The sequence below is a fragment of the Galeopterus variegatus genome, unplaced genomic scaffold (assembly GCF_000696425.1).
Source record: "Galeopterus variegatus unplaced genomic scaffold, G_variegatus-3.0.2 Scaffold86, whole genome shotgun sequence".
In the NCBI taxonomy this organism is placed as follows: domain Eukaryota; kingdom Metazoa; phylum Chordata; class Mammalia; order Dermoptera; family Cynocephalidae; genus Galeopterus; species Galeopterus variegatus.
This window is the reverse complement of record NW_007726197.1, coordinates 1,072,393-1,088,585: the sequence shown is the minus strand read 5'-3', so window position 1 is coordinate 1,088,585 and position 16,193 is coordinate 1,072,393. Positions and strand designations below refer to the sequence as shown.

Below are 16,193 nucleotides of genomic sequence, written 5' to 3'. Positions count from 1 at the left end.
CTCCAGCTTGTTGAGAGACACCTTGGTTTGTTTCCATCTCTGGAAGCCAGCACAGGTAAAGCAATATAAACTATTGATGCTTCTTTGCTGGAGATGGATAAAACTAGCTATCTTCAAAAACCATGATTAATGAGAATGCACCACTAATGGAAGAAAACATGCAATGAAAGGAAAACAAGGAAAAACCCTGAATCTCTTACAGCCCAGCTTCTTGGGCAAAATGTGGTAGGGTAGGAAGAGGGGGTCTTCTTATCTTTCTTTCCTTTCCAAAAATTTGAAATCTTTCAAGCACTCTCTTTTCTGCCCATCCTTTGTACACAGTATGGAAATATAAAAGGCATCTGGGGAGAGGGCAATTTTTAAAATGAAGGAAAGAGAATATGCAACAGGAGTTTTCCTAGCATACTGGCAGCAAAATTTCGGGTAAGAACAAGTCACTTGAGGACATGCATTGAGGACATGCATTGAGGACGGAAGGTAAACAGGAGATAGGAAATGGCATATCAAAATGATGCTAGGTACAATAAAATTAGATGAGCAAAACATAGTTGTCTTCTCTCCAGCAATATAACTAAACATCAAAGTTTATGTGAGTCAAAACTCTTTTTTGATGTCTTCACGAATCCTCATTCCTGAGAGCCTATTTGGACTTATGCTTCAAAAGGAAGGTAAGGGACATATACTCTTCTTCCATAATTCACTTCTTCATTCAAACATAAAATTCAATCCTTCCACCACCTGGGTGGGAGGCAGAGGGCTTTGTTTTAAATTAAAGCCAATCTCAAATGACTGACCACAGTGTCCAGAGGCCACATGATGGCAAAGTGGGGAAGAACGAAGAACTTCAAGAGTCTTCATAACAGTTCTGAGATTGCTCCTCCTGCTAAAGAGACACAAAAAAATTTCTGAGCATCAACTTAGACCAGTACTTATAAGAATAGAAATACTGATGGATGCTGGATGATGCACTACAAGCATACATGGATCAAAAATTTGTCCCTTTTAAGAAAAGTTATAACCAACTCCAACTCCTGCTCTCAATTATTCTTTATTGAAGCAATGATCCCAATCTGAAACCCCCACCCCAATACTTTTCTTAATACTGACCTGAGGGGTGGGGGAGGGCGTGGAGGTAATCAGAATTCTACACATTTTCCAAGCTGCTAGCTATTCTCAAAGATATTAACAAATAACGCTTAACAATCCAAAAAGTGCAACAGGTAGAGAAAAGAATATTCTAGGGTACTAACACCTTTCAACCTTTCATATATTAGACTACTCACTAAATGATTAACAGTGAGCAAGAAACCCTTTTCCAAGCACTGTTGTTCCTTGAGATTCTTATCACTTTATAATCCCAAATATAGTGAAATGTTAATGATGGCTACTGTCCCCATTTTTATGCTCCAACAACAGATCAATAAATAGAATCCTAAATAGTAAAATCAAATGAACACTTCCCTGATTATTCCATAGAAGCTGTTCAACCTCTGAGGGACATCCTTAAATGGGCTGCTGTGAAATATTGACTAGGAAGTGTAAAGAGAAAACAAGGTGAAGGAAATCCTCTCAGATGTTATTTGGAATGGGGAAGAACATGCTGCTTGAAGATAAACTGGTTAAAAAATAATTGCCCAAGTTATGAAAGAAAAGTACTAATTTATAAAATTTGCTTTTAACCTGATTTTTAAAGTAAAGTTCCAGTTCATATGAAAACTGGCAATAAAAATACAAGGGTACTATTCCTATTATCTTTTAATCCTATCTTCCCACAAACTTTTTTTTGGGGGGAGGTGGCTAGCCAGTATGGCAATTTGAACCACTGACCTTGATGTTATAACACCATGCTCTAACCAACTAAGCTAACCAGCCAGCCCTCCCACGAATTTTCTGAAGTTCCCTTGTACATTCACATTTGAGAACAAATTATAATGATACAAACCCTCTATTGAACGCTACATTGTTTAAAAATCTAATTTAAACTTTTTAGTTTAATAAGATTAAAAGCTTATTGAGACCTGCTTTTCAGATCTCTCCCAACATAAAACATAATAATGAACCTCTTGAGTTGATTTTTTTAAAAAATCTCATGATAAAAAGAAGCTACTCTACAAGGCTCAATATCAGCCTTTATCACCTTAAAGCTAGTTTCACTGATTGTCCCCACAGGTACTCTGACCAATTTAGTTTTAACAGTTTAAAAATGAACATAAGGGCTGACCAGTTACCTCACTTGATTAGAGCATGGTGTTGGTAACACCAAAGTCAAGGGTTTGGATCCCCTTACCAGCCAGCCTCCAAAAAATTTTTTTTTAAAATGACCACAACATTGCCATTTTAAGCCTAAATCATGATGGGAGAAAGTGGTTTGATCACAAATCGACAGCATTAATAATGGGCAATCAAGATAACTAATGAGCCACCTTACATTGATTATCTGAGGGAAGTTCATGTTTCTATACCATCCTCATTTCTGTGACTGGACTAAATAAATAAAAGGCAAAAAAAAAAAAAAAAAAAAAGGCTTACTGAGGCATCAGGCAACAAACCAAAATTAGAGCAAGCAATACTATGAACAAGATAAAATACACAGAAATGGAAACACAGAAGACATCCAGGCAATCTAAAGATGTGAAGCAGCAATTGTCCCAAGAAAAAATATTATTTAGCTGCAACATAAAGGAAACCCCCAGAAATACAAAATTAAGGAAAATTAAACTTATGATGATCAGCTATTATTGACACCTCCCCAATAGCAGCCCAATCCACGGTGGCCTAAGAGAACACTGGATCTTGATTTTCCAACACTATCTTAGTTAGCTAACAAGATCACATGGAATGAGAAAGAATATCCAACTAGCTACGTGATTTTTAGCAAGAATTTTTAGTCTTTGAGAGATTATTCTTTAAAAAACAAAAAAAACAAAAAAACCATCTCACTCACTACCAAGCATTCAGAACAATCACAGATTCAGTACAGGACTTGGAGGTAATTCAGAGCCCTGGGGGAATGTGCTGGCACCAGGAGCAGCAGTACAACTCAGCCCAAGGCAGGGAAATCTACACAGTGACTGTCCACACCCAGAAGTGGCATCTCTGCCTGCTTTGGCCTTTGCCACCACCAAAAGACCCAGGTGCATGCCAACCTCTTCATGTCCACCATCCCACAAGGCCTTTAGACCACGTATGTGACAGACCACACCTTTGTCTCATTTCACTGCTGATGACATTTACTGCCAAAGAGCCCTAGTTCTTGGGCAATACTTGAGCAATCACAAGGAACTCAGGAGACTGATGATTCTGCTCACATCACCAGTTTCTGTTCTGAAGACTGTCCTTTGAAGAGTATCTAAGGTAACAAAGGAGCATGTGATAGATGGCACTATGTCAGCCTGGCCTCAGGGTACCCTCGCCAAGCTTCACTGTTGGGCTCTCACTCAACACAGAAAAGTCCCAAGCTCAGGATTACCCTTGCCAAGCTCCACTGTTGGGCTCTCACTCAACACAGAAAGTGCCTTTTTGGATGTGAGTCCTCTGGTGTTCTCCAGCACGGATGAGCTGTTCAACAGGAAAGAATTTTCTATAGCCCCAGATTCCAGACGGCCAGATTATTTCTATAGTGGCCTGTCTTCCAATTTTCCCTTGAAATGCACAATCTCCTGTTGCAACACATAACAGACTATGGTAGCTATGTTAGAGCTAATCAGTTTATGTAACAGTTTCTTCAGTAACTGGTCAATTGCAATTATTAACAACCAGTTGTCATCCATCTAACTTGGGTAGTAACACAGCCTACACCTTCAAATAGTACTGCCTTCAAATAATTTGACTCTAATGCAAAAAGTGTCCATTGGGGGAGAGGGGGTTCACAAAACCTTGATCTACAAACATAACCTCAGACTGGGTTGAGTTTTTAAAGATGGTTCAGCACTCTGGATCAGGTTTCTTTTCTTAACATCTGGTGGAAAATCTACAATGAATGCGTACTGCATTTTACCGAAAATTTTCAAGGTATGGAAGAACATGAGATCTAAATGCCAAGGAGTATCCCTCAGTGGCCTTGGGGGTGGGGTGGGGGGCATGTGCAAATCAGCAGCAGGTGCCAGTCAGCCTTTGCCTATTCAGGGCCCTTCAAGAGGACCATGTTATTGGATGAAGTCCAAAGAATCCCACAGAAAAGATAAAACAGACTGCTCTGAAGCTGAGACTTCTGAAGGAGTTATCTGCAATATCGTTTCACTACTCTCCTCTACATCAGCAGCCTTCACAAAGATCCAAACTACACCGGAGCTAGTCAGCCAAACTGGGTGCAGCCCTTCTGAGGAAGTCTTAGAACCATGCCGCAGTCTTAGAACCATGAGGCTTTTTTAATGGTCCTGCTCCTCAGCGCTCTGGAGTTGACTCTGGATATTTATTTCAGTTTTACAGATTTCCATCCAGGAAAAGGCAAGAAAGCAAGGCCAGAGAAGAAAGGAGAAAACAGGAAGAAGGACATGCAGGTGGCAAGGGGAAGTATGCGATGCATGCTATCAGGAGGGTCAGGAATGTCTAAGATCATCTGCGCAGTTGCTTTGCCTGTGTGTTGTCATGAAATGTATCATCACTGTGGACCTGTCACGTAAAAGTCTCTTATAGTTTGGAGAAGGAGTAAAGCTGTTAAAATAGTTGCCTCTATTTAAGGCTGACAAACTTCAGTGCATTAAAAAAAAATACTTAGAAAGCCCAGAGTGAAGCACCCTGGTATTCAAAGTTAAAAATTCTAGACTCTAGTGGGGTCAGTACCTCACTTAACCTTGTTAGCCAAGTGCGTGAATATAATCTTCTATTAGGCTCTTGATAGGGTATTTTCTCTTACTTGAAGGAACTATGAAATGCTGACTTATACAAATACTAAAATAGGTATCCTACTTATAGTTTAAAATTCTACTATAAACTTTTCTTCTGTCACTAAGCTAGTAACACTAACACACAGATTCAGTATTTTGAGAACTGTAGGGAATAAAAAGGCTCATTCCTTTGGAGTTGAGTAAACTTTCCAAAGTTTTGATTTTGACTCTCACTTAGACATTTCTGAAGTACAGCCAAGAAACAACACTGCTGTTGTAGTCTGAGCTGTAAAATCCAACAGAACTTCAAGGTGCCTTTGACAAAAACCCAGTTTGAGAAATGCTAGAGATATTTAGTTACTGTTAGTGACCACATAACTATAATTAATAGCTGAAATTACTTTATTAGAGAAAGAAAAAAAAATTTAATTTAAATAGTTTATTTACCGTATACTTCCTATTGGAAAGCACATGATTTAAAAAGCTCAGACAGGTTTTAAAGAAGCTAGAAGACTGTCTTAAAGTGTTTTAATTAAATGAGTATGTTTGGCCACATTTTAAGTCACCCTAAAACATTTCAGGTTTTGGGCAACAGAAATCTATTTAAACTTTAAATTATGTTTCTTCTGTAGTGGCACTAGTTTGTGTAAGAGGTGAGTTATGGAAGGATCATTTTATTTATGTCTAGTCAATTACTGACCTGCAATCTTTGTTGGCAATGTCCATGTGGGTTATTTTACAATATATACAGACATAGCTTTAGGTGGCTTGAATGTGGAGGTGGTAACTGATTATCAGTGGAGCACCATAAATACTGTTGCTGGGGAAAAAATATTGGTGCTCAGCAGTATGTTGTTGGCCACGAAAAACTAAAGTCTAAATCTAGCCAGCTTGAGATGGAATACTCAAAATGATGAGTAATTGAGTCTGTTTCAGCTTCTCTATAGAAGAGAATTCATGTTCATAGACAAAGATTAACTGACTTAAGGGATAAATTAAACAAGGAAATCTGTTTTGCATTCTAGGGCTTATTATCACATTTGAATTAACATATTTATATTAAAATTTTAAAGCAGGGGAGGAAAAAAACCTGAAAGCAACCACTGATCAATCCTACCTTTGAGTCTACTGAACTAACCACAAAAAATTGAGAGTACTGTATTAACTAAAGCAGTACTTAATATAAACAAAAAACTTCCATAACCCCACAATGTTTGAATAGAAATGGATTCTAATTTGATTAACATTTTCCAAACAAGAGAAGCCTAGGTTCACAAGTATTTGGTAGGATATTGAAATTGTTCTTCATGTCCCAATGAAATCTCTTATAAAAGTGAGAAAACCCAAGTATTAGATTTCAAAAGGCTTAGGTGTTAAGCTACATAGACACTATAGTTTCTTTCTTTTTGGTAATCTTTTCAGATACTGGCAGTGGGGTTGGGGGAACTTTGCTTCTTCCTTAACATGATGGTATCACTAACAACTTCATGATTGCTTCTAGACTACTGGGAAACAGAAAAACATCACCTACAGGATTTCAACAATGTGAAAAGAGAGAGAAAAGATGCTCTGGTTAAACAGTCAGGGGCTATATGAAACAAGCTTTATTTCTGGCTATCTGTCTGGCTCTTTCACTTGAGGCAAAAAAAGAAAAACACAAAACAAACAAAAAACCTAGGAGCAAATACAGACAAAGAAATGAATTAAACCAGGAGTTCTTACCCTTTCTTGGGTCAAGGATTCCTACAGGAATCTGATAAACTCTATGGATATCTTCCCCAGAAAAATATTCCTATAATAATAATTTGCATATAATATCAGAGGAATGTAGATCCACTGAAACCTATCTATGGACCCAAGGTTAAGAGCCACTGAATTAAGCCAAATCTGATTCAGCCCACCCTTAGCAGCAGCTTAAAATTCAGAGATTGCCTGCTGCTGGGGGAAAAAAAGGGAAGGAAGAAAAAAATGCTGCAGTTAAACGGAGTCAGGGGCTATACAAAGCAAGGCCACAAAGCAAGCCAGACAGCGCTCCCAGTGTGTCCTTACCTGTCAAGGGCTGGCTGAGTTCCGCCTGCACTTTACCCTTCGCTGATCCTTCCAGAGGTAAACCTCTGTCCCCTTTGTAGAGTTTCGGTTTAAATGGAGAATCTTTCTCTTTACCTTTTGATCCTTTAGGCCGGCCTGCTTGCTTCTTCTTGGATTTGCCATCCCCCTTCACACCCAGTAATGGATGGACTTCTGCAGAAGGACAGATAGGCATGGAAAGGAATCCACACGGTACCAGTCCGATTACCCCAACCAGAACTCTGTGAGCAAAGAACACTGCTTGTATGTTCCAGATCCACTAACACAAGGAGAAAAGTTTGCCTTGTTTATTATTTATAAAACTATGAAAGAGTGGTGACTAAATGAGAAAAAGTTGCTTGGCCAAAAGGCCCACACAGCCTATATGGTTCATACCAAGACAGAGCAATTCCAAATCGAAAAAGTAGCAGAGGCACTGGCCAGTTAGCTCAGTTGGTTACAGTGCAGTGTTATAACACCAGGGTCAAGAGTTTGGATCCCCTTACCAGCCAGCTGCCAAAAAAAAAAAAAAAAAAAAGTAGCCAAAAGACACACATACTGTATCAAATCAATCTAGAACAGGAACACACACACACGCACACACGCATGTGACAGCAGAAGTGAAATGGGCTTTGGAACTAAAACCAGGGCAAGAATCCCGACCCCACAACTTCCTGTGAGACCTTGGGCAAGTTACAAGACCTGTCACACATAACCTCAATCTAAACTTTCTCCTTTGGAAAGCAGGGATAGTAAAACAACTTGCAAGGTTGATGTAAGTCAGCAATTGTATATAAACCACACAACAGTGCCTGGAACAGAGCAGATGCACAATCGGTATTATCAGGGAAATGTGCACTTGCATAATTAATGGATCTGTAGTTAGCCAAAAGAGAAAGGAAGATGCCCAATAGTAAACACACGCACAGTCACATACCCCCATCTATGCATCCCTACCCATCCCAAGACATGATCATAAAGGTTTCCAGAGTCAGACTGTAAAAGGAGGCAGGAAAAATTAAATGATCGTGCAGGTCTGACTAGTACTTTACCACCTAATAAAACCATGAAAAAAAAAAGGGAAAAAATAAAGAAAGAAAGAATGATATAAAGTAAAATAATTCTAAGCCAGGTGTCAGAAGACTTAAAGTGTGTCATCTTAGGCAAGGTACTATAAGGGCATTTCCCCATTTTAAAAGACAAGTGAAGGGCCGGCCCGGTGGCGCACTGGATAGTGCGCCGCTTGGGAAGTGCGGCGGCGCTCCGGCCCGAGGGTTCGGATCCCACATGTGGACCGGTGCCCGCTCACTGGCTGAGCGAGGCGCGGGAGCAACACCGAGGGTTGCGATCCCGTTGCCGGTCCCCGGTCCGGTACGGGGGCAACACTGAGGGTTGCGATCCGTTGCCGGACACGGAAAAAGACAAAAAGAAAAAAAAAAAGACAAGTGAACACAGACACAATCATTACAAAGTTGTAAACCACTGTAAAAAAGACTCATGGAGGGCCGGCCCAGTGGCGCACTGCTACAGTGCACCGCTTGGGAGCGCGACGGCGCTCCTGCCAAGGGTTCGAATCCCACATACAGACCGGTTCCCGCTCACTGGCTGAGCGAGGTGCGGGCGCAACACCGAGGGTCGCGATCCTGTTGCCGGTCCCGGTCCGGTACGGGCGCGACACTGAGGGTTGCGATCCGTTGCCGGTCATGAAAAAAGAAAGGAAAAAAAAAAAAAAAAAAAAACTCATGGAAAAATTCCTTTAAGGTACAATAATTCAAACAGGAAATTACCGGATTGTGCTGAAGAGTATAAAGTGGCATCTGTCAGGCAACAGGGAGAAGATGCAGCTCTTACCATCATTTGGTACTCCTTGAAGTTCTATATTGGTTGTTTTGGGTTTCTTCTTAGGTGGCTGGGACCCATCTGCTGAAGACTGCCTCTTCTTCTCTGAACTAGCCCCTTCGTCCATCAAGGAGGTTTGGACTGCATCCGGCGGGGGGCCATAAGGATTTTCTTCTGGGTCTTCTACCTCAGGGGCAATGGGTAAATACAATAGAGCCTTTGAATCTTCCAGCTCTTCATCACTATTTGGAACAGGATCAGACAGGGATTGGAAAAAAGAGGAGATAGTTGCTTAAACCACGAGCCCTTCCTCTATCACTTATAGTAAGCATAAGCAACAGGTATGGATCTGGAACTTCAAGAAAGCCAAGATGAATAAAAGGAAATCAGACAACATGATTAATAAAATCAGTAGTAAAAATAAACAGAATAAATGAATTATTTCAGTTCCTTAAAATTCTCTGTCAGGGAGAAGGAAGGGAAAGTAGGACTAGAGAAAGACTACATTTTGTTTCTTGTACACCAAAGGAGTTATCTCTTTTAGCTTACAAGCAGATGGGACTGAAGGGATAGCCAGGGGAACCGAGAAGTGCCCCAGCATGGGCTAAGGAGGACCAGCGTCCTAGATGCCCAGTCTTCTGTGCTGGCTCACCTGCTACAGAAGGCAGCAATGGGGTCCACGCTAGTGACATCCACTTCCTCATCTTCTGCAGCATCAGCTCCTGCAGGACAGAAACACGGGAGACAGTTGAGAAGAAATGGAAAACCACTTTTTACTTACAGCTTAATGACTTTCATAAAGTGAAATTCAGGAGAAACAAACGAGAAAAACCAAACAGTTCATTTTACTTAATTGTTTAACAAATATGTGCTGAATTTCCACCATATACTAGGCACTGAGAATAGAGCAATGACCAAGAAAGTAGGGAATGGTTCTTCAGTAAAAGCTTCACAGTCTAATTGGGAGACAGATACACACAGATAATTTCAATTTAATACAGTAAGTGCAACGTGCTTAAGAGATGACAAGGAGGAACAATTTATGTGGAAGCCTTGGAAGGCTTCACAGAACATAATCCAACAATGCCTATATGATTCAGAACATTCTGCATCCCTGGAAGCCTTTCCTAAAACACATGAGGCATGCAAGTCATCTAATAACACAAAAGTGAGAACCAGCATTTTCAAGCTGGAGAGAACTAACCTCAGTCCTGATTCCTTAATGCCTGGCACCATCAAGTAGCCCAGGAGTCAATGATCTGTGGCATTAATTGCTCACTGACAGTGCCAACCGAGCATCCTAAGCATTCACACACACGAACCCCTACTACGTGTAAAACCCTGTGTTAGACACCATGGGGAAAAATAGTCAAATCTTTATTCTCAAGAAGCTCCTATCCAGAAGTTCAGAAGAGATAAAAATAATGATCACAGTCATAATCATAACAGAAAATAACATCTGAGTACTTATTATTATACTAAGTGCTTTACATGAATTATTTCATTTATTCCCCACAACCCTAAAAGGCTTGTACTATTATTACCCCTACTTTACAAATGAGGAAATTCAGGTTTAAGTATTAAGAATAAATATTTTGCCCAAGGCAGTCCGAAGCAAAAGTCTGTGCTCTTTGCCCTTCTCTTCCTGACAAAGAAATGACACAACACATGATACAAGCTGAACACCCATACAAGCATGGGTGGCTGCTTTGCTAGGTGCTGCAGGTAAAAAGCCTCACTTAATCACCTGCAATTAATCAGGAAACACAAAGTTAAATGTCAAGAGTGCTGCCTGAGTCCTGGTAATGCTCTTATAAGCTCTTTAATGCCTTATAAATTAAGACTCTCCAACACTGAAAACTGTGTAAGCTTAAAGAAAAAAATGACATTTAAATAAATTTACAAAACAAGTTAAGAATATTAAGTAATTATTTTTTCTTTAGGAAATACTACCTGCAATTGAGAAATATTACCTGTTTGCTCAGGCTCACTCTTATCTTCATCTTCAATATCAAATTCTGATTCCCTTTCCTCATATTCTACATTTTCATCCAACTCTTTGAAATCTGGTGCAAATGCACTCCAATTTTCCTATGCCACAAACAAAATATACTACTTAACCATATGAGAAAGTAATAATCTGTAATCTAGATATTAATTATATAAATGAAAGATATGAACATGAAAGAGACTCGGAATTCTGAGATTAAATTCGACAGATAAGAATAAAAATTAGTTATCTATAGGTTTTACTATATTAAAATATTTCCTATCTTAACCATTTCAAGTTATTAACTGTAGCTCTTTCATAAATAACTGCCTTCTTTACTCTTTCTGAAGTGTAATTTTGAGATAAAGTATTAAATTTTCTTATGAGTACCCTAATTACAAATATAGTTTAAAGGTGTTCAAAGTAAAACCAACATGAAAAACAGAAACTGAGCTAAAAATTTAAAAAGCAGAAGAAAAATATATCTCAAATTAGTTAATAGAAGAATGTAACCAAAAGTACACTAGACTTTCTCCCTAAAAACAGAGCTGGTAAACCAGCTTGGGACCAAGACCTTCCCATCAAAATAAAGTGAAACTAAATGCACTAAGCCTATTTAATTAGGTAGAAAGAATTACATGCAAAAGAAAGTAAGTAAGGTAATTTTTAGCTTACTATGACTAAGGCTCTTTCATAAAAAGGAGTATTCTAGTTTCAAGCAAGTAAACCAAAAATACTTACTACTTGATTTTGTGCCCAGATAGATACCACTCCACTAGAAATGGATGCTATGATGGGTCGAACAGGATGCCACTAAATTTTAATGAAGAAAAACAGGCTGTAAGAACAGAGTCAAGATTTTCTGGATTACGTGAGTAAAAACAGCAACAACCCACTCTACTCACAGCTACATCCAAGAGGAGTTCTCCTCTCGTCCCATGAAGAATCTTTACCAGGTTGCCAATGCTCTTCTCCCAGATGTACAGGGCATGCTGCCGGGCAGACCCTGCCACTATGTATTCCCCATCCCCAGAGAAACAACATTTCTTCCATGGGGTCCTAAAGGACAAAGAAAGCACCCAAGAGGTCCTTCTTAGAAAACAGATATGGCTTTTCTCTCTGTATTTTACTTCCCAAAAGTAAATTTAGCCATTAGCCTGGATTTGAATCCAGGTATATACAACCCAAAGAACAAATGCATTGTTCCGTGACACACATGGACATTAATGAAATCAACTTTAACCACTGTATGGTGAACTACACATCACGAAAAGCTTGATAATATAGGCTAAGGGATAACCTGGAAAAAAGCACACAATTCTCTCTAGCGTGTCCTGAGGGTTCTAACAAATCCCAGTCCTTAAAAAGAGATCAGCCCATTTATTGTGTCTATGAACAAAATTGACAAGTGGTTCATCTAGGCCACCTTTCTTCTACTGTCCATCTCCAGCCATCAAAAGCTATTCCTATCCAAATCTCATGTTTCTCCTTGAGACAAGATTTGGCTTATGGTTGTCCTGACATCAGTGTTTCCTTTTGGACCATGGCTTTTGGGATCCCTGCCTTCCTATGCAAAGGAAAGCTAGAGGAGCTGGGTTAGATCTCCAGTCATCACACTAATTGGATGGATCTAGTAACAACTCAACAGCCCTAGTCAGTGAATAGAGCTCAGATCTTTCACAGTACACCACCATGTCCCACCACTCCACCCCCATCACAGCAAAAGCAGTTTCTCACTGCTTCCTCTAGCAATCTCTCATTAGCTTAATTATCCCTTAGTACAGGCAATGGAAAGGGATTCGTATAACTTCGTCTAATGTATGCTATACGAAGTTATTACTGTAAAGCGACACAAAAAAATGACTGCATTGTGTAATGTTGAATATACTAATTATTCTGCTTTGAGCATCACATATTGCACACAGGTATTGATATTCAACACTGTACCTCATGGATATGTACAATCAATAATGTTTCAATAAATGAAAAATAATAACAGCTAAACTTTAACCACTGCTTACTACGTGCCAGGCTTTTGGGTTCTAAGCACTGACCACTCAGATATCTCGTCTGTAAAGGAACTAATTATCTGATAACCTCCAGATAAGAAAGATGTGACTACTCGTCCAATGCAAGCAATTTTATGAACTGAAGAGCCAAATATGGAGAATTTCTAACAACTTTAAGTAAACTATTATTTTTTTAAGTTTAGGCACAATGTACACAAAAACTGCAATTCTCAATGTATCTTTGCATTCTACTCGCTTTTAAAACTGTCCCTAAGGTCTCACTCACCTCCCCTTCCGGGCAAACTCAATTGACTTAATGGCCGTGGTATTGCTTGTTCCAGTTGTTACTCTGAAGGAAGCAACAAGGTCCTGAGAATCTGTTTTTAGGACCAAAATCTAAAGTTTAAAGGAGGAAAAAACAAAGTAAGGATACCAATAACCAATAGTGATTAGATCAGGCTTCTGTCTCTAAAATTGGGCAGAAATTGGGTAAAAGCATAAACATCTCTATTCCCACGTATGCAACCTGATTAACTGGGATTGCCTTTTAACTCTTCAAAGAAAAGACAGGTCTTAACATAATAGTGATTAGATCAGGCTTCTGTCTCTAAAATTGGGCAGAAATTGGGTAAAAGCATAAACATCTCTATTCCCATGTATGCAACCTGATTAACTGGGATTGCCTTTTAACTCTTCAAAGAAAAGACAGGTCTTAACAATCTATTCTTAAAATACGATGTTTACCATTATTCATAATAGCCAAAAGTGGAAGCAACTCAAGTATCCTCACAGATAAACAAAATGTGGTATATACATACATTGACTATTACTGTGTCTTGAAAAGGGGGGAAATTCTGACACATTTAACAACATGGATGAACCCTGAGGACCTTATGCTAAGTGAAATAAGACAGTCACAATAGCGCAAATACTGTATGATTCCACTTATATTAGGTCCCTAGGGTAGTCAAACTCACACAAAGTAAAATGGTGGTTGCCAGGGACTAGGGGAGAGCAGAGAATGGAAAATTATTGTTTTATGGGTACAGAATTTCAGTTGTGCAAGATGAAAAGAGTTCTGGAAATGGATGGTGGTGATGGTAGCATAACAACTTAATACCAATGAATTGCACACTTAAAAACAGTTAAAATGGTTAAGTTTTATGTTATGTGTATTTTACCACAACTAAAAAAAAAGTTGTCAGTTTCTAAAGTAGTCATGAAATTATACTAGCTCATGTACCTCAGTCAAAAAAGAAAAAAAAATAAAGGTGTCTAATGAAACTACAAAATCTAAGCATGAAAAAAACCTTTAGACTCGACTAACCTGACTTCTTATTCCACAAAAGAAACACCTTCTACCATGTATCCCAGACAAAAGGGACTATACCTTCCAAACATTCCAAAAGGCAAAGTCAGAAGTTTAACAGGAAGGAAAAAAAAGGATAATAAAGTCTGAGTATTACAGGTTAAGCTGGCCTAGATTATACAGTATTTTATAAAAGTGGATATTAAAACATTTTCATAAGCAGTATTCCAGTTGATAACATGACTTAAATTTTATAATCTAATAATAACCCTTCTTCATTACTAGCATCCAACAAAGGCCCTTCCATCTTCTTCTAGGTCAAATAATCTCTGACCACTCTAAATCCAAAGAACAGCAAGAAAGAAAAATACACTACATTTATTACAGGCAGGAGCCATGCTTAGTCTAGGGATAAAAGAAATTTCAAAAGAAGTACCACAAGTAAATATGAAATGAGCCAACACACAAGACAACTGATCCTTATTATACCAACTTCTAGGCTTACCTTGCCTTTTGCATTTCCTGTATAGATATATTCCCCTCGCCTATCAAAAGATGCCACCACGTTCAAATCGGAGTCATCATCTACCGGCAGAACAACATGTTTGGAATCTGAAAGGGTCAACATGACAGGAGCAGATTTCATGGGACACACGAGAACCTTGTTCCTGTTTAAAAATAGGAACAGTACATTGGCTGTTGCTTTGTATCAGCAGGCTGATCCCCTGTACTTTTTCCTGATCTCTGTCCACTACCCTCATCAATTCTCCCAGCCCAAGCAAATCTGAAATAGTGAAAAAGCATAAAACATACATATCTAATAACAGGAAAAATGATGGGATCCTATCTTGATGAAATAAAATGTAATCATTAAAAATAAACAGGAAGATGTAGCAAACTAAAAAAATATGAAATACAGTGAAAAAACAAAATACTGATTACGACTACGTAAAAAAAAGCATATTTATGTACATCTAATATGTATTGAGCTATAAGGTACTATATAATAAGTTTTATACTTAAAAGGGAACTTGACTAAAGGAGAACCTAGAGAAGATGAAAACAGTTGTGTCTGGATAATGAAATGGTGGGTAACTTTTTCTTTAAGGTAGTGTTAATATTGAAGTGTTTCCCTTTACTAAAGAAATATAAATAATCAAGGGGCAGAAGTCCCAGTTATACTTATTCCCACTTTTGCCCATTTCCAAAGTCTTAATATTAGCCAGTTTTTAACTATGTAACACAGTAACACTCTCCTTAAAAGATATATTCAAGGGCTGGCCAGTTAGCTCACTTGCAGCTCACTCTGTTAGAGCATGGTGCTGATAACACCAAGGTCAAGGGTTCAGATCTTCCTACTAGCCAGCCACAAAAAAAAAAAAAATCAGTAGAGCCAGCCGAAACAGAAATATTATTTTATATGGAAGGTGTGAAGAGATGTGTGCATTTACCTCCTAAAACCTTAAACTGAAATTGTCATGAACCCACAGCTAATTAATCCATATAGAATCGGACCCCACCCCAGGAAAGGAATAGCTTAGATTAAACATACTGATCTCGTGGATGATACTGGACTTTTAAGATGGGTGAAGGGAATCGAAACCTCTGGTCACAGTCGCCTGAAAGAACGTCCCACTGTGACACTATGTTATCAGTGGAAGCACTCACGAGCTTATGGCCATCTCGACTCCAGCTAGGAAGAAAAATGGGTAATTTAGCACATATTCTAAATTAAAGTACATCATACCACTCCTTCAGATAAAATGTGTCAAATCCACAGCAAGCTTTCCCAACTAAGCAATAAAGAAGAATGTTTTCACAACATTTTCATATCTAGTGATGGAAGCCTTCAATATTTCAAGATAACACTACAAGTAGCTCAGTGAGATAACAGAGACTCAAATATCTTAGTAGAGTCTAAATTCAACTGGCCTTCAAGGGTTTATGTCACAACAAAACACAGGTTTTTGGGGGAAGGGAGAGGGTATCTGAACTTTCTGAAGTTGTCCCAGAAGTGACACTATCATAGTGTAAACAAAACAAAAAAATAAATATCTGTTATTTAAAATTATAAAGGAATAAAGAAAGAATTCCTTCTGCTAAGAAACACCCCGGACATTATAGATAAAACAAACACAAAAAGACTCTTGAAC

General features: G+C 38.7%; 1 protein-coding gene across 1 annotated transcript in view; it reads right to left on the bottom strand.

Moving 5' to 3' along the window:
* Positions 1-8: 8 nt before the first annotated feature.
* RBBP5 (retinoblastoma binding protein 5) overlaps positions 9-16,193 on the bottom strand; it is a 31,857-nt gene continuing 15,672 nt past the window's right edge. The window contains exons 4-13 of the mRNA XM_008580733.1: positions 15,593-15,733; positions 14,546-14,708; positions 13,018-13,127; positions 11,628-11,781; positions 11,464-11,535; positions 10,706-10,823; positions 9,385-9,454; positions 8,745-8,974; positions 6,876-7,067; positions 9-883 (exon numbers count right to left, since the gene is read on the bottom strand). Coding sequence (XP_008578955.1) covers positions 855-883; positions 6,876-7,067; positions 8,745-8,974; positions 9,385-9,454; positions 10,706-10,823; positions 11,464-11,535; positions 11,628-11,781; positions 13,018-13,127; positions 14,546-14,708; positions 15,593-15,733 — 1,279 coding nt within the window. The 3' untranslated portion in view covers positions 9-854. The remainder of the gene's footprint in view (positions 884-6,875; positions 7,068-8,744; positions 8,975-9,384; positions 9,455-10,705; positions 10,824-11,463; positions 11,536-11,627; positions 11,782-13,017; positions 13,128-14,545; positions 14,709-15,592; positions 15,734-16,193) is intronic.